At 34.2% G+C, this 18,529-nt stretch overlaps 1 protein-coding gene across 4 annotated transcripts in view; it reads left to right on the forward strand.

The window, feature by feature from the left end:
• Window positions 1-18,529, forward strand: part of CDH18 (cadherin 18) — a 156,947-nt gene that overhangs the window by 17,898 nt on the left and 120,520 nt on the right. For all 4 annotated transcript variants that reach the window (XM_058820536.1, XM_058820529.1, XM_058820512.1 and 1 more), the window contains exon 2: window positions 15,737-16,031. In XM_058820536.1, coding sequence (XP_058676519.1) covers window positions 15,737-16,031 — 295 coding nt within the window. The remainder of the gene's footprint in view (window positions 1-15,736; window positions 16,032-18,529) is intronic.

Below are 18,529 nucleotides of genomic sequence, written 5' to 3' on the forward strand. Positions count from 1 at the left end.
TATTGTGTGTTTGCAGAGTACAGCAGAATATTGCCTGTTATGTGTATATACAATATATATGATTCAGAAAGACAAATAATTAGCACATGATAAATTCTCTAACTGAGAAGTAACACATGACAGTTCTCTAACATGAGTGGTATGATCACACTTTTTTTGTTATTTAAGCCCTTCATTCATATGGGGCTAATCCTAAACATAAATAGCTATTTCAATAACTGTAAGAAAATGAATGAATCTGTTATTTTTCAAGCCTTACACTTCTTTAGAAATTTGAAGTAGAAACTAGCTGCCTTGTTTCTATGCTTGTGGGTTTTTCTTGAAGATTTTTTTGAATCACAAAAATATGTTGTATTTCAGCACTCCTGTCTGCAAGATAAATTAAGTGTTGCTGATGTGTAATGAAATAATGATTCCCTGAAAAAAAATAGACCCCTTTTCTACCCTTTATAAATGCTACCTTTAAAAGTTAGAGTCTAATTTATTCATAGAATTGAACCTTTACCTTTCCCTAACCAAGGAAGGATAACAGATTGAAAGGAGATGATTTATACATGAAATAGCCAAAATGCTTTTTAAAAATTAGAAAGCAACAGAATTTTAGGTCAGGAAGAAACATCAAAAGACCATTCATTCCATAATGATAGCCTGTTATGGGACCAGCTAAGACCAAACCTTTTCTAACAGAGTTTTGTCTACCCTGTCTCATTTAATCAGTAATCTTTTCCATCATCTTGTTCGTTTCTTTATTCATTTTCTCTCATGTTTTCATTTTTGTGTGTTTTTGTGGGGATTTTTTGGGGGATGTGGGGTTCTGCTGGGGTTATTCTGCTTTTTGCTCTATTTTGGGGTTACTGTTTGATGGCTTTTTGATTATTTTGGGTGGTTGTTTGGTTGGTTGTTTTGTGATTTTTTTTTTAATTATGTCTAAGACAATTGTCCATAAGCCAGACTCACTTGTAGATTAACTACTGAAACTATGTTATTGAGTTTGGGATCTATTAGGGGAATAAGTAGAATCTTTGCAAACTAAAATGAAATCATATTCATAACTAATCAGATTGAAACTTTTATCTATCTTAGCATGATTTTTAGGTGTATATTTATTATTAGGACATCAGAAAATGTCACAAAATTCCCCGATGTGGTAACATTATTGCTGGACATTCCAGGGCCCACTTGATTTTTTTTTTCTGGAGCCCCTGAGCCAATGAGTCTTTTTGCACAGCGAGGTGCCTCTTCCATGCAGAGGCTTCTTGGAGAAGTCCTTTATAAGAGTGTCCAAAAATAGTTATTTTAAATACTTGGTTAGTAGGGAGCATTTCTGATGATCTAGCCTGGATACCTCACCAGCCAAGATTTCAAAATATCACCTTTCTCCTCCTTTTGCTTGAGTCAGGGGAACAGAGCTGTGAAAAAAAAATGCTTCCTCTATCATAAAGAATAGTATTTTTATTGTTAATATTGTCATTATTATTGGAGAGATTGTCCACAATTTGTATTTTTCATGATCAGACTAGTCTGGAAAAAATCTTTTATTGCTTATTAAATACATACTGGAAATGACATTGAAGGCCAGCTGAAAAATCTTTTGTTAGCTGCATTCATATACAGTAATCTGTTCTTGCAGTGTGTCAGGAGAAAGTGGGAAAAATTGATATTTACTAGAAATTTACTGATTTAATATTAGGTAGAAATTTGTTCCCATTTCACAGGCCTTCAATTTTCCCTGGAAAAAGTTTTGAGATGAAATGGAACATGAAAAATAATTATTTACATGAGAAGGAAAGAATTTAAAAACTCACAAAACAAAGCCCGAATTGCGTGTAGCGTAAGAGGTAAAGATACACAGACAGAGGTAGAGCAACAGCATTACTGCTGTAAGATATAAACGGAATTAATCAGAAACTAGGTGTACTAATCCCAACTGTGGGCTGTGAAACCACTTTCTGGATTGTTGTCATTAATTAAATTATGCTTTCACAAGACTTCACTTGTCCTTGAGCATTTTCAGAATTTTGCAAGCAGCTATCCCCCTCACATGCTAATTTGAATAACAGCATGATACTGAAAGGACCACTTCCAGAGAGAAAATAAATGGCAGGCAAACTCATGCTCTAGTGAATGTGTCCTTGGTGTTTTTCTGCAGAGCTGTTATCACAGCCATATCAAATGCTTTAAGATGACTGCTGGAAGCTTTCTTCTTTCTATTAGAAATCTATGTAGAATTGTGGAAAATGTCTTAATTTCCCATTCCAAAAAAACCCACAAAATGGGAGTGAATTATTCTAAAATTCTTGGATATCTAAGCTGTCTTTTTCAACTTCACAGAGATTGTACGTGTGCTGTATATATAAATATGTGTACACCTGTCTTCACACATCTAAATGTGGGTATTCTGGTGGGAAGGGGCAAGTTGTGTTTTTAAACTGAAAATGCATTTTTTGCCTGCCTGTGGAGCCTTTGGATTTGTTTAGGAAAGGCTGAAACACAGATGATCCTGAAACAGAGGTCTCCTTAACTTTGAATTATTTACTCTAATGAAAATTCCACATTGGCTGCGCTAATTCTTAAACAAACAGCTTTAGCTTTGGACTTTTTTCTATTTGAAAACATACATATGTTTTATAACTCTCTATTCGCTGCAGAGTTTTGCACCCAATGATCCTTCCAAAATTCTCCATATCATTCAGCAAAAAATTTAACTGCCAAAATCTTATTTTAAAATTTTCATATGTCCTTGACACGACAGTCTATCACTGCATTCAGTGTAAATGCTGCAGGAAGTGGGATTGTAGGAACTGCAGTGCGCATGGAGCATGTAAACAAGGGTGTTACAGGCTGGGATGCACAAAGGAACACAGTGTAAAAAGGGAAAGTGAAGAGGCATGATGGAACTTTTTAAAAAATAGAGGGGTGCAAGATAGCCCGAGGAAAAGAGCTTGATCAGATAAGGATGTGATATTCTGGGCTGGGGAGTGGGATTTCCCTCTTTGGAGTAAAGGTTCAATTAAAAAATCCACCTCCAGTATATAACATTTTAAAAAAAACCCAAAAGGTGAATCCGTTCTGAAAAATTGGAAGTCTTGAGGAAGCTTCTCCCTTTGATCTCCTGTACCACTGAGTAGTCTGCGGCCTGAGTGCTCACTGCTCCTGCCCTGACCTTACACAGACAGCTGAGCCTGAGTAAGCAATTTATTTAATAATAACCATTTTGAAAACCATCTTGCCCTGCCCTTCATGACTTGGTGTGAATTAAAACCTTGGAGGCTTGTACTAGGTATGGCCTAAGTAGTATTTTAACTATGTGATGTCTGCAGATGTTTTGGAAGCTGAAGGAGCATCACTGGTTGCCTCAATAGGCATCATCTTCAGAATGGAATGTATTATCTCATTTTGTTTATTTTCACACAATTTGAATCTAAACTTGGGTCTCAAGAGGAAACAACTCTTCTCCTGTATGTAAGCCAAAAGGACCTTTGTAATTCAGACTGCAGGATATTTGTATGAATAAGTTTTTAGTATGATTTTTTAAGTGCATCCGTTTGATGATTTTATATATAAAAATATTTAAAATACATCAATATTTTCTAATTTTATGTATTGTAAAAAAGTCAAGCATTAAGTAATGAAAAAAAATGTAGTTTTGAAGTCGATCTCCTACCTATTATGACAAGCCATAGAAGACATATGCAGTATTTTTAGTATAATTTCATTTGGAATTAGTTGTGAGCCAGATAGATGAAAAAGTTACCCCCAAGTAAAACTACTACAGTGCTAGTGTTACTAATCTCTAAGGGAAGTTATAAGTGTCTGTTCTTTAGAATGTAGATTTCTTTTTCTCTCTACAAGTTAGATCAAGTCAGAAATTTATCCTTCTTAGGACTAAGAAAGAAAAAATATACTTCATTGGCATTTACAGAGGAACTGTTTTGATGTAATCTTTCTTGTTTTACTCCTACTGTCAGTATTGTTGTGATGTTGAATACTTATTCTGTAGCTTGCTCCTCTCACGTATATGTGAAATTCTCCAAGATGTGAATTTACGTCTGAACAAAAATTTTGTATATATTAACAGAAGAGGTGGGAAGCAGGAGTCATTCCTGGTTTTACCTAGAGTTTTCTTGAGCATGCCTTCAGAGAAAGTGATATTTTCTATGTTTCCAACATTTGTCTGGGTTTTCTTTAGTTCTAAGAGCACAACATTGTTTGGGTCAGAAGGAACATATTTCCAGTTGATTATGTAATTTGAAAATTATATTTTGAGGGGGGAAAAGAAGTTGACCTCTTGTCAAAATCAGATTTTTGTTTCTGCTGCCTAAATAGTAGTCATCTTTGTTGCCCTGAATTCTTATGTTAGGACTGTATAGCACCACTGAACATAGAAACCTGCTAGATTATTCCTTACATGGAATGCATAGGATTTTGGCAATATGAGTAATATTTACTCACTTTAGGATGACTAAGTGAAAACTTGTATTCAGTGGGTGTTTGAAATATCAAGCAATATGTTTTTATTATTTTCATTTTTTCCTGAAAAGGAATAAATATTTTTGGACCTCACAGTATTAGGTTAGGAAAAAAAAGACACTGGAACATCAGAAACATAGCCCTGCATCTTGTGCTGCGACATATGTGCACTTTCTCCTGAGGCACTTAAATGTAAAGAAAACAGTCTCTTATGGAAAATGTGTTAGTGAATAAACTCTACATCCAAAGAAGACTCTATGTGCTCTGTATTGGCACTTTCTTGTACTGCTAGCAAGAATGTGTAGTATAATGAACATATATAAATGTTCATTTTAATGGCCTCCCAGAAGGAACTATTTTTATATTATTTTCCCTGTCATTTTACATATTTTTTAAAGAATAATTTGTACCTAAGCGTTTGGCAGCCAGTAGTTTTAGGGATTGCAATCCTACTCTGCCTGAGCAGTTTTTCAGAAGGGAGAAGGTGTCAGAGCATCTCTGAAGAGAGAAATCATCGAAATGTTCATGATAAATTACATCTATATTGACGTACCAGCACACCCATAAGAAACAATAAGGAGAGGAATATATTGCCTTGAAGTGTGAATAGTATGGTTCTGGCTTTTAATATAGTTTGAATACTGGTCCTGGAGAAAGATCAAATTTTAACAGATGTCTTTTCATTCCTTACTTTAGTTAGTGATAGCAGTGAATGAAACATCATATCTGGGATTCTTTACATGTACAGAGAGAACATTGGTGCTACCTATTGGAATTAGATGATAGTGAACATAGTTTAGTTCTTTCTTAATCAGAAACATAGATTTTGTATTAAAAGTAATATGCAGATAGATTATATTACTGTTCATTTTAGTAAAACAATAAGACTTTGTTGAAATGCTTTCTGTTAAACACTGTCAAAGGGTAACTGGAAGAAAGTAGTTCTCAACTAGATTTTTCCTGTGTTAAATTCAAGACAATTCCATGGTCCAGATATATCTGTCCTGCAGAAAAAGGAAAACAAGTTCAAGCATGAAACATATGTGACTTTACAATAGACAGCAAAGAACATAAGTATTTTTCAGTCAGAAAAGTAGAACTTTGAGGAGAAGATATTATTTAATTTTAACATATCCATTTATCTAGAGCTATGTAAGATAAATTCTTCTGCACACTTTCCACTTGTTTAACATATGGGGCAATGTTCATGTAAATGCTATTTCTTTTACTAGAGCAATGCTAGAATACCAAATGCTGCACAATTTTACATCCTGATGTCATCTGCAGATACTTCTTGTACATCCCATTATAGAAAAATATTTTATAGCTGGTTTTAAAAACATATATTTCATGGATTAAACACAGGACAAATTAAGTATATTCCAAATTTAACTATGAGTCTCTAGAAATTTGGATGGCTTGGTCTCTTTGGTTGCTATTTCAAAAGTCTGGCATATTTTCTTATTCCCATTGTTAAACTATGTGTTGTCAGTCACAATAAAGAATGGCTGCTGTCCATGAAAAGATGGAAATTTCCATACTGTGCTGAAAAAATTTCATGCAGAACTTGCGAGTGTATTATCAGGTGCAAAATGCAGCAAAACTTTGCACATTACACCAGGCCTCTACATGAGTGCTGTTTCAAAACACCAGTCAGTCAATAACTGTAATATAAAACTGTTTTAAAACATTTTCAGAACTTGTGTTTTACTAGTCTGGAAGTTGTCCTGAAGTAAATGTGAAAATGAGGGGTTTGTTATGTCTTAAAATCAAAAACTTGCGTTAGTGGCAGTTCAAGTTTTTATGGACTGCAGTGGGTTATGGTAAATCTAGAAAGACAAAAAAAGCAGTAACACTTTGAAAAAAATGTGCTAATAGTAAAAATTACCTGATTAAAAAACACACGAGCTCAGAAATTGCATTTATTTTTGGGAATGCCTGTGTGAAGTAGGGAAATAGAAAAGATTGCTTAATTTCCCCAGTTTACACATATATTTGTGTATCCAAAAAGTTTTTGTAACAGTCCACAAAAAGCATGGTAAAATTAAGGAAAGTTGTTTACCTTCCCATTCACTGACATTTATAAGTTTCAAGTTTTTTATTCCTACTTGTGAAAGAATAGTCATCTTTGTAACAGTCAGGATCACTTTGTCTCTTTGTTATTGCAGCCATTGCATGACATATCTGTGGAGAGGGCTGGTGACAAGCTTCTGCTCTGATCATGAACCCTCTGACTTACACAAAAAAGGTGTTCAGAGTAGCAGAGCTGGGATTTTTCGTTATCAATGGATTTTGAGGCACAGATGATCTTTCAAATTTATGGAAACATTCACTCATTCCCTCAACGTGATGTTGGGGATCTTTTTTTACTGTGTCATGTAGTACTTTTTGTTTCTAGCAAAGAGGAAGAGTTCTACATTAGAGGAAGAAGGAAAGTGTCTGTACACACAAAAAAAAAAAAAACCAAAACAAAAAAAAAAAGAAACCCAAAAAACCAAAAACCCCTCTTTTTTAAGAGAGATGAAGAAGAAGAGTGATCATATGTGAGAGTTGTAATGGAAAATCTATGCAGAAGCAGTTTATTTACAAATATAAATTTCACCCAACAAGAAGGAAAGCTGTAGACCACATGAAAGAGATGAAATAAAATTCCAGATGCAAAACCAGAACATGATTTTAAGGGTTTAATAGTGCATAAGCAGTGAATCAATACCCCAATATGTTAATATTCTGATATTCAATGTTATGATACTACTTCCTAATATTTCAACAGTATATAACGAAGAAGTCTTAACAAATAAAATGACCAAAAGAAAAAAAATAATCTCAATAATAAAAACATGTATATATTTTACCTGGAAAATGCATTATTATGCTTTGATAGGGAGTTCACAAAAATATGGAGATTAAATCCTTCCTTAACAATGATATATGCAGTCCTTGATGACACATGGTAGTGTATTCTTTTCAGTTTCCTCAGAATGAAATAACTTTTTCACCTGAAATAGAAGCCATTGGACAGTAGCTAACCTGTTTTCTTTGCACAATCTTAAAAATTTCTCAGCAAATTAGCTTCAAAGACATCAAACTCAAAAATGTGTGAACGTTTTGTGGAAGAATGGGATAAAAGGAAGCTGGTAAATTAATTATCTCTCCTTGATCTTTTCCACATAATATTTTTTTCCTAATCAAAACTCTGTAATTGAGCAAGTAATCAGGTCCATGGCAAAAAATTTTCTTCTAGCTGATTTTACATGGCTCACATCAGAAAATCACACATTTATTTTTTTTCTCTTCTTATTAGTATTTCTTAGGAAGAGCAAAGTAAAAAGAAGTAATTTAGAATATCACATGAGTACACAGCAGATTTGTTTTCCCAGAGCTTAAAAATTAATGTACTGTCTTCAGATCTTTCATAGAGTAAACAGTATTAGCTGTAGCACTGTCAAAAAAACAAGCAAGCAAATAAATGGTACTTTGAAAAAGAGTTTGAGTACAATTATACTTACACCTATGTGCTGCAGGGAGTTATTTCTGTCACTCTCAATATCAGGAGAAGCTCTATGCATGGAGATAACACATAGTACAAAATTCACAGATAAGGATTTTAGAGAGCTAATAGTTTTTTCACAATCTAAATAATCCTTAGGTTAGCATTCCTGTTCAATAAAAGATAGACATCCTTTCTCTTTAGAACACCCTGTTACAAGGGGGTTTTTTTCCCTTTTTGCCTTCTGTACTGGAAATAGAAAGAAAAATAAGAGTTTGATTTTTCTCTTTGTCCACGTGAAAAAAAAAAGTGCAACGAGAGTAACTTGACAAAAGAAGCACCAGAAATGAAAGTCAAAATCACCTGTAGAAAGTCTGCAGAAAGAGTATGTGGAAACACACTGCTTTTATACGTGCTTTTAGTCCATTGTTGTCACAAATGTACAATGTTTTTCAGTGAAGAATAGTTTTTCACTGAATCAGTGAAATTCCAAGCCCTGAACTCTTCTACCCCTTGGGGTTTTACAGTTTGTTTTTTTGGGATTTTTTTAGTGTATTTACTGTTTTTCTGACCTTGACCTCTTCAAGGTCTTAAGCAAACATCCTTTCATGTGAAAGCAGGTTGACTTGAGCAGGTAATGCAAGTTATGATATTGGTACCTAGGACTGCTTTTGGCATCTTTGGGGTTAAAGGCATCTGTGACAGTGTAGCTGAATGCTGAGGCATTTACAGACAAAGAACTTCAGTGGTCTGAGTGAGTGAGAGGTTTGCAGACCCGTGCCCAAGAGCACTTCCGTGTACTGAAAAGCTTCTATTTCCCATTACTGCTTGTGCCCATCTGTAGGGATGGTGAGAATTTGAGAAGTGCTTTATGCTGTCATGTCATCACCTTATTATGATTTGGTAACACTAACAAAAACAAAACATTCTTCTTACAATGATGATGATGTGTGGTCAAGGCTTATTTGAGTAGCAATGTATCATCAAGGCACTTGGACTCAAACTGTCAAATTTATGGTCCTCCTGAATGGATCTAGGAATGTAAGTTATCACCATAGAATTCCATAGATTAAAGACTTATTGATTTTAAAGTAAGATTTATGGACAGTAATTGTTAAGGGGTACTGAAAACTGAAAACCAAATATGATTTTTTTTTCTTATTTTTAGTAATTTGCTTCTGTTCAAATCTTTGAAGCTCTTAAAAATCTCTAAAACCCATACACTATGTAAATCATAGTTCTTGGGGAAAAATAAATATATTCTATGCCCATCACAGCATTTGCCTAAGTGAAAGATGTCTGAAATGAAAGCTTACTGCTGTGAAGAAAGCTCAAATATAAACTTCACCAGAGTGTAATTATTTTTCTTCCATATGGAAGATGCACAGTATGGATGCATAGTACACTAAAAGAACAATTTGGGATTCTATTTTTCTTAAAAATATGTATTGTTCTTTGACAACAAAATGACAGGCATTTTATACATAAAAATTTATTGTGTTGTTTTAGAATTACTTATCTTTTTTTTTTCTTTTCCTTTTTCTTTTTCATTCCCTGGAGTTCTTTTGTTTAGAGAGAAAATAGAAGCTGGTGTTGACCACTTGTGGCTGCTTTAGTACGCCTGATGTTGTTTCAGATATGGTTGCTTATGCACCTGCATACTCCTGCCATTGCAGCCTCCCTAATGGCTGCAGCAAAGCAGCAGACTTCAGAGAAGCCGCTTGCAAACAGAAACATCTTGCAAGAGCAGATGTTTGTGTGCTATAGTGTTATATTGTGAAGTTAATATTGTTTCAGTTGTGTTTTTCTTGGATGATTGCAATCCAATTATTTTTCTTCTATCTCAGAAAACTCATTCAGCAGATGGGGGAAATTGCGGTTTTCTATTTTCTTCCTCTGTTTGACAAGGGTTTGGAATAACTTTTTTGTCAATTTGTGGACACTGCTACAGATAGTACACTTATCTCTTTGGCTAATGATTCCCTCTGAAAATTCCATCAAAATGTGTGACATTGCCCAGAGCAGTGTCTTTCATTAAAACATATATTATAGCTGAGACCAAGGGAAGCAAGTCAGCAGCAAATCTGACAATGTTTTCACTGCATAGACACAATGAACATTTCAGTAGTATCAGCTAGACTGCTTTTGTAGTGTGTACCATTAAGAAAAATTTTAAATGCAGTTTTTACTACAAATTATAACATTTCTTTTAAATTAAATGTTTTCTCTATATAAATGTCAAAGGAGGTCAGTATGATTGTAGTTCTTATTAGAGGGAAGATTAAAATATTTTTACTCAGTGTGTTAATGCTCTGCCATTAATTCTTTATATATCTCTCTACATTTTGATGTTTTTAGTGAGGCAATAAACCATTCTGTGTAACAAAAGCAAAGTAACTTAATACAATACTCTATGTTTTGTTAAAGCTCATACCTCATGTTGAGCTAATTTTGTCATTCCTCTGGGCTGGGCACTCCTTGGTAGACACTACTACAGAAGTGTTGTACTGGGTCCCTCTTGTCAATTTAAACTATTGACAGTGACAATAAAAATAAGAGGGGGAGATTCTGATTCTCCTGCTTTCCTTGAAAGAATGTGGTGCTCTCAGAACCAAACACAATATTTATTTGGGACATAATGGTAGTTATGGGAGTTACTACCATAATTCAGGCTTTGCTTTTGGAATCCTGTACAAATTATTTTATTTTTTGCTATTTTGCAACAATAATTTTAATTATCTGCAGTTGTTTCAAAATACTTTAAGTGTTCATGTACATAACCACTTTTGCTCAGATCAAATTCATTAGATTAGTGCAAGTTCTTGATTTTTTCAAATCAGCCTTGGATTTTAATTTAGTTCATATAAGGAAATTCTTCATAATATTTTTGCTTCCAGAACAAGGTATATCCAGATCATATATAAAGAATTTATTGATAGTCCAATTAGAAATACTGTATAAGTCATAAGCAGTCCACTTAAAATGCCACCCACATTACCCTCCAATAATGCAGATTTTTCAACTAAAGCAAACAGGAGCAAGCAGTCATGCAGTTAAATCAGTAACAGATAACTTTTCTGCTTTACAAATTCCCCTCTTATCCAGGCTTTTTCTCTTCTGGTCATGCATGGTTTCCTGGGTGCAGCTTGTTTTCCTGAGGCAAGTGCAGGGGAGCATGGTGATCACTGCGAGATATTGACATTCCGCATTCCCAGGAGAAGTAGGATGGTGGCTTTCTTCTCAATTTTTGCATTGAGTTCTGGTTTTGCAGGTCATATTGATGTGTTTTATTCCCATTGGGCCTCTTTCCTATTGTCCAGTAGTTTCTGCCTATGTGTGGTCTGTTGCTTGACAAGTAGGTATGTTTAAATATTTGGATGTATGATGTGGCTAAACATCAGCCAATACAATGCGGGTGTATGAAGTGGATTGGTAGTGAATGAGGCCAGTGACCAAGCAGCAGTCACCTGACCCTTGGGCTGTGATTAGGCTTTAGCCACTTGATCATTTTTCAGTTACAAACAGTAACCAGACTTTACTAGGTGGGTAATTAGCCCTCAATCTCTGAATTCATTTTACAGCAGTTAATATGCTAGTACATCAAAAACAGTATTTAAAGATTTATAGTGTCAAAATTAATAGAGGAATATAAAGAATTTACTTATTAACTGAAATATTTGCATCTATCTGCAAATCATGCATTTGATTAATGTAGCTCTTCTGCAGTTTCTGCAGGAATTCGAAAAGAAAATGAGCTTTTAAGTGGACTGATGGAAGAAAAATGTTGAAGTCTTAGCAAAACAGGGACACCTTGGTTACTGTTCTGCAAAATCAGTCATACACTGCTGATACGGGAAAGTTAAAGACTGATGAACCATCATAAATCTTCCTGGATGCAACTTGCTGCTAAATATGTCACGAAGCGTAGGCCACCGGGTTGACAAAAGGGGATATTCCAGATATGTCCATTTGCTATAATTTTCAGCTTCTTCGTCCCCTAAAAAAAATCAGAGAAATGAAGAGAGGAATAATGACTGAAGGGGAGGAAAGTTGAATATTTTCTGGCAGCTTCTGGTTGTGGACAGATTCAGAATATTAAACAGATATATTCTTGTTGGAAGCATAACCAAATCAGTGCTAGTGTTTGCAGAATGTTTTCAGCCCATCACTTAGACTAGAGTTCACATTTCCACAGGGAATTCGGAATTCTGCACTGACTGCAGTTTGGAGAATTGGAGACATTGCTGTCAGAGATCAGCAGAGTCAGGAAGCGCCCTGGCACTGGGACACTGGAGACTCCCCCAGTGGCTCATGACTGGGCCATACCCTTTATAGGGATCTAGTTTGAGAAGAATTCCCCAGGTCACACCAGTTGGGTCTGAACAAAACATGGGTTGGCTTGCATTTGTACTGCTTAGTGACATTCTCCTCTGTGCCAAATTAATCTGAAAGAGAAATAGCTATAGCAGTTCCAAGCAGAGAGAAAGGCCACTATTGTTCAGCTGGATTTTGCCCCCTCAGTGTCTTTTAGAAACTATTATGGGCGGCGCTGCAGAAATATACTCTCCCAAACCATGTATTTGTAACCTAAGAGGTGAATAACATTTATTCTATTTGGAAATGTTTTTGTGGAGCAAACCTCTTGTTGTAGAGATGATTTCATAGTACAGAGAGAAGAGAGAGAAGTGCACCATGCTCAGGGACATAAATCTCTAGTTAATCTAGTAAACATTGTCTGAAGTCGAGATTCCCAGGGGCTCTCTCAGCACAACACATATTGCGAATAAGCATTTGAGAGAAGTCTTGATATTTTTCCACTTGGACCAATTTGTACTAAGATGGAAGAATTAAAGAAGACAAACAGTTCTTTAATCTTTACTTTGCAGGAAAACTGAAATATAAACAACTGACAAAGAAAATACCATTTTGCTATGCAAAATCCTCCTTTGTGAGTTTAAAATTCAGCATTAAAAGTTAAAAGGCATAAATCAAAGTGTTATATTTCAAACAATATAAGACATATCTGGAAGTAAGGAAGCAGGAAATTCTTTTGGCTTTTACTTCTTTTCAGTTGTTGCCTTACAACTGCAGTTTAAAATTTCTAGTTGTAAATGGAAGGCTTTCAGTGATTATTAATATGCAGATAGTTTATTCTCATGATACTCTTGCCTATATTTTTCAGTTGAAGTTTATTGAGTAACACAATGTTTAGTAGGCTTAGCAAATAATTTGTTGACCATGAAAGCAGCTGAGTATCTTTTGTGTTTCCTAACTTTTCTTTTAGATGCAAAAACCTTGACTCAAAATAAATCTGTATTTTCTTCACTGATGACAAGTAAAGAGTGATTTCTTCACAATAAAAAAACAGCCAATGTTATTAATTTTTGAAATGGTCCGTGCATTTTGTGCCATCATAGCAAATTTTTGAATGTGCCTTTATGCAGTATGGGATTGGAATGGCATGCCTATGTTCATATTTGGTGTTTTAAAGAACCTTACTTTTTATATTCTACAACAATTCCTTATTCTGTGTATTACTTACCAGGCAATTTTTTAATTGATTCATCTGTTCATGATTCCAGTTATAGACGCAGTGATTTTTTTCTGGGATCTCTATTTGATATACCTGAATATACTTTTACATATATCCCTGTAGAGGTAAAAGGAAAGAAGTATGATGGAAAATATTCAGATCATTTTCAGTTTGGATTAGTTTTGAGCTCCTTATAAACTTTTCAAATTTGTCATTTTACTGTTGGCATTTGCAATCCCGAGCATTGAGGGCTCATTTTATCCCAAAAGGATCCTACAATGCTAATTGTTTTTGAGAAATTAAAGTATCAGTAAAGCTATTCTAGAATACCAGAATACCCACTACTCTTGCTTTTAGAAATAAATCACTTCAAATAACATTTAGACTGTAAGAAGTTTGGATTCTTGGTATTTTATATAGAGTGAATTATTCCTTTGTTATTACAGTGTTATTCTAAGGCTAGGAAGCAATTAATTTTGCCAATGACTACTGTAAATGAAATGTGTAAGACTGTTCTGCTGCCCTATAAAAACACCAAACAAATAGACCCTTTTGCTACTTCTTTCTTTTTTTGACTTAAGAAAAGAATAAAAAGGGTCCACAGTAGTGACCCAGTTTTGTGTTGGTTACTCAGTCAGATCTTCATGAGACTCAGGTAAGTATAAAATGCATTGACTGAAGTTGTGCTGAAATTTTTATGAGTTGAAAACCTTCAATTTATAAATTTCCCTTTTCCAAGCCCCTCCCATAAAATATATAAATTATATGCAACATCATAATTTCATGGATTTATTAAAAAATATTAAAAATCTCATCAAGAACCATATGCTTACTGCTTTTACAAAAGACAATGCAGATAGTTTCAAAGGCAAGACAAAGACTCAGAAGAAAAGATACACCTTGTGTGTGAGAAAATACCATCAACTCTGTATCATGTGTTTTAAATTAAAAAAAAAAGATGTTTTCTACCACACAAATCCTATTTCCTTTCTATTCAACCCTCTATGGTTTTTGAACTGAGAATGAAAACAGGAAAGTAGCACCTTGCATCTTATGAATTAAAAATACCTGTTATTTTCTTTCTGCTTTGCTCAGGTTCTATATCAAAATTTTGTAATGACACACTGCAGATATTAAAAAATATTCAGGGCAGTAGGATAAGGATAAAAATGTCTTCTTAAAATAAGAAAGTTTCCCTTCTGATTTCACATCACAGTATAACTGCACAATACCTGAGGCTGTTAATTTCTGCATTATCACTTTGTTCTTATTATGCTCCTCAATAAATACATTATGTTCTTAAAGTTGTTTCAAATGAAAATAAAACAAATTCGCAAAACTCACTTTATAGAAAAATCATCCTTTCTTATCAAAGAACACATGTTCATGTGGTTATAAACAGGCAAATTCTTTAAAGTCAGGTTAGGAACAGTGAGGCAATGGGAAGCCATTTCACATTATCTTTTAACATACCAATCTATTTAACTGGGTTTTCTTTCCACCCACCCTTCACTTCCCCAACAAAATAACACTTTACTGTGCTAAAGGAAGAGCATAATATATTTAATTTATATTTAATAGCGTAAGGTGTTATGAACAATGAAAATGCTGAAAGTCCCTGTCAAACTTCATTATTTAACAATAAACAATTTAAATACAAGCAAGTTAGATAAGTTTCTGACTAAAAATTAACAAACATAATCTAAAGACAATGCCAATATTTTCTTGTGGAATAGAGTAATTCTGGACAGACATCTGCCACTGGCACAGTGTGCAGTTTCCTTTCACAGTAAATGATGTTGTCTTTTGGGTCACAGAGGAAAGTGTAGGTGGGACTGAATTACCATCATTGCAGTAGACAATTCTCAGTGGGAATGCATCTGGTTTAGTGGTTAGGACAGGATTTCAAGCAATGAATGATGTAAAATAATCATGAGAAGGACTAAAATGAAAACCAAATAAAACTAAAACCATCACAGTTACTAGAATATTCTTGACTTAGGGAAGTTTTCTAGAATGGATGCATAACCCAAGAAATCCCAGTTTAAGAAATTAACTATGCTGGGTGGAAAATTACCCTCAACAAAGTGACTGTGTTGCCAGAAAGATCATATGAGAATTTATGGCAAGAATTGGGAGAGGTCACAACAAAATAGGAGGGTGCTGACAGTAATACCTTAGTTTTTATACCTTATGAAATATTTAGTTAGTTTTATATGTTTTTATGTGTTTCTATTTTCCAGCTGCACTCCAATTCCGACAAAGGTGATGGATCAGTCAAATACATTCTTACTGGAGAAGGGGCAGGGACTATATTTATTATTGATGACACAACTGGAGACATTCATTCAACCAAAAGCTTAGATCGAGAGCAGAAGACACACTACGTGCTTCATGCCCAAGCTATTGACAGACGGACAAACAAGCCACTCGAGCCCGAATCTGAGTTCATTATCAAAGTGCAGGATATCAACGACAATGCACCAAAATTTACAGATGGACCATACATTGTTACTGTGCCAGAGATGTCTGAAATGGGTAAGGAAAACAAAGTGTGCTATTCAACAGTCTTTTAACAAGTGCAAATGCCACATACTGTTTGCCAACGTTATCATCACATCATTGAGTGCATGTTAAATATATTGGAGTTAAGAGATGAGAAGAAGAGATGATAAGAAGATGTGAAATAGAGCCCATATGTTACTTGTGACATTCACAGTAAGGAAACAGTATGCACATACACATGCTGGTTGTAAGAAAAGAGTCACTATTAATCTTGAATGTTTCAACATGCATGTTTTAATGTATGTTTTAACTACATTCTTTGGCAAATTGTAGTTTCCATTCTAGGAAAAAGGTGTATTCATATATCCTCATTCAACTGCAAACTTTAAGGCATTCTCTTAGGTTTACATAAGCAGCCTATGCAATTCACAGAATTAAACACAAAGGAACAGCAGTTCCCTACATTTTTTAGGCATATATTTACTTACCAAGTTTCTTATAAAGTGAACTGAAGTTCAAAAAGATACCAATCTTTGGTTTTCTCTGTTACATCCTTCAAATATTCTTATTCTATGAGGTGCTGCATCATGCAATCAGCTTTCTTTATTTAATACTTCTCTGCTGTTGGAGTTAGTTTATAACTTTCCTCTAATAGAAGAATTGCCAGCAGAATTTTTTACAAGGACAAAAGTGCAGCATTTCTGTGAGTAATATCATAAATCCAGGACAATGCAAACAATACATGTTTGTGTGAATTACTACAGTGAATGCATAGAGCTTCCAGTAAGAATCTTCTGGCTGTGCACAAAACCACTTCACCTGTCTTTGATAATTCACTGTGGCACAAAGCTTTACTGCTAGAATTGCAGTTCATTTCAGTATCATCTAAACTTTTATCTCAGTTATCTCCCATTACACCACAAGCTGTCTTAATGAGGAATTAATTTCCTTTACCAACTGTTTCCAAAAATATGTAACTGTATATTTCTCTTTCTTTGGTTTTCTTTGTCTTTAATGGAAACCATTTTAATTGATTATTTCCTTCACCTTTAGAGGCATTTTATTTTCTGCATTGGAGGAAAGATAATGGAAGAGAGATCAATATTATCTTCAAAATCAAAGTAGCTGATGTAATAATTCTTTATTTGTAGTATATTCATAAAGGTTTTATTTTTCTTTCATCTTCTCAATATTGAGCATTTTTCCATAAATGTAAGTCATATTTCTGCAGTAATCAGAATCTGGTATTACTATTCAGCTACATCATACATGGTACTGTTTTCCAAAGAATGATTTGAATAGTCTGGGATGGTATTTTGTGTTGTAAAACAGGGTGTATTATGGTAAACCAATGAAGTTTTACTAGTAAAACAGAGAATTCATGCTTATGTTTTGCATAAGGCACTTTGATATTGATGCTGAAAACCACCACGCTCACTAGTACATTAACCAGGAAACCTCAAAATTAATCAAATTTTAAATTAGCAAGCCAAAACAACAGCAATGTTTTATAAATAAAATACTTTACTGGTTGTACCTGAGGCAAATCATTAAAATATCTGTTTCACAAGGCTTTTGTGTTGTGTGAATAAAGCTGAATTTTCATATCCTAGCATACAGGCATTCTGTTGTAGGTATACATTACATTTTCGTTGCAGATTTATTATCTCTATTTTCTTTTTTCTCCTCTCTCTGAAAGCATTTTTATTGTCTGCAATTTCAGGAAGACTAATTCTATTACTACCTCCACAGGATGCATTCTTTGTGTCAAATGATGCAGATACCTCTGTCACTTTTATTCATTCTATAATTAGCATAGTTTTTGACATTTAACTGTGGAGTCTATACATAACTGAAATTGTTGATGTTTTTCTGTGAATTTCTAAGGAGCTCTCACTCTGAGTATATCTTCTCATTTTTATATTATCATTTAAAGATCTTTCAAAGGTACTGTCTCTCTGCAGCAGTTCTCATGCTAAGTGGCATTATTTTTGATCTCCATTATTTTGTATAGTTTCAGAAGCAGGTTCTTGTTTGTCTCCTCAAGATCCTAGCTGGTATTTTCCCCACACTTTGAACTGAATTTAGTTGAAAAAGCTCTAAGACCTTTATAGCTTTTCTTTTTCAAGTCACTGACAAGCGAGTAGAGAAAAGTTTTGTTAATTTGTTTTTGGCAATTATTAGACCACAGTTTTCACTGTGACACAAAATAAACATACTATTTATGGTTTATGTACTATTCTGGGAGAGATGAAAGAAAATGTCTATTCCTTGCCTTCAGTGATTTTTTTCCATTAAATTTGGCTCAAGAACCAAAATTTATATCTGAAATTGTTTCTTCTGTAGTGTGAAAAACTCAGTTACACTGAGATTTCTGTAGTCTGCTTTAAGGTTTGTGAAATTCATCTTTATATAATTAAAGAAAATAAGAATATTTTTCAGTCAGTGAAATGCTTTCAGATGTGTTGTAAGCTGCAAAATGAGTGAAAATCTCCATGGAAATGTTTAATGCAGAGATAGTTTGGGGGTGA

This window comes from Ammospiza caudacuta, chromosome 1, assembly GCF_027887145.1.
Source record: "Ammospiza caudacuta isolate bAmmCau1 chromosome 1, bAmmCau1.pri, whole genome shotgun sequence".
Lineage (NCBI taxonomy): Eukaryota > Metazoa > Chordata > Aves > Passeriformes > Passerellidae > Ammospiza > Ammospiza caudacuta.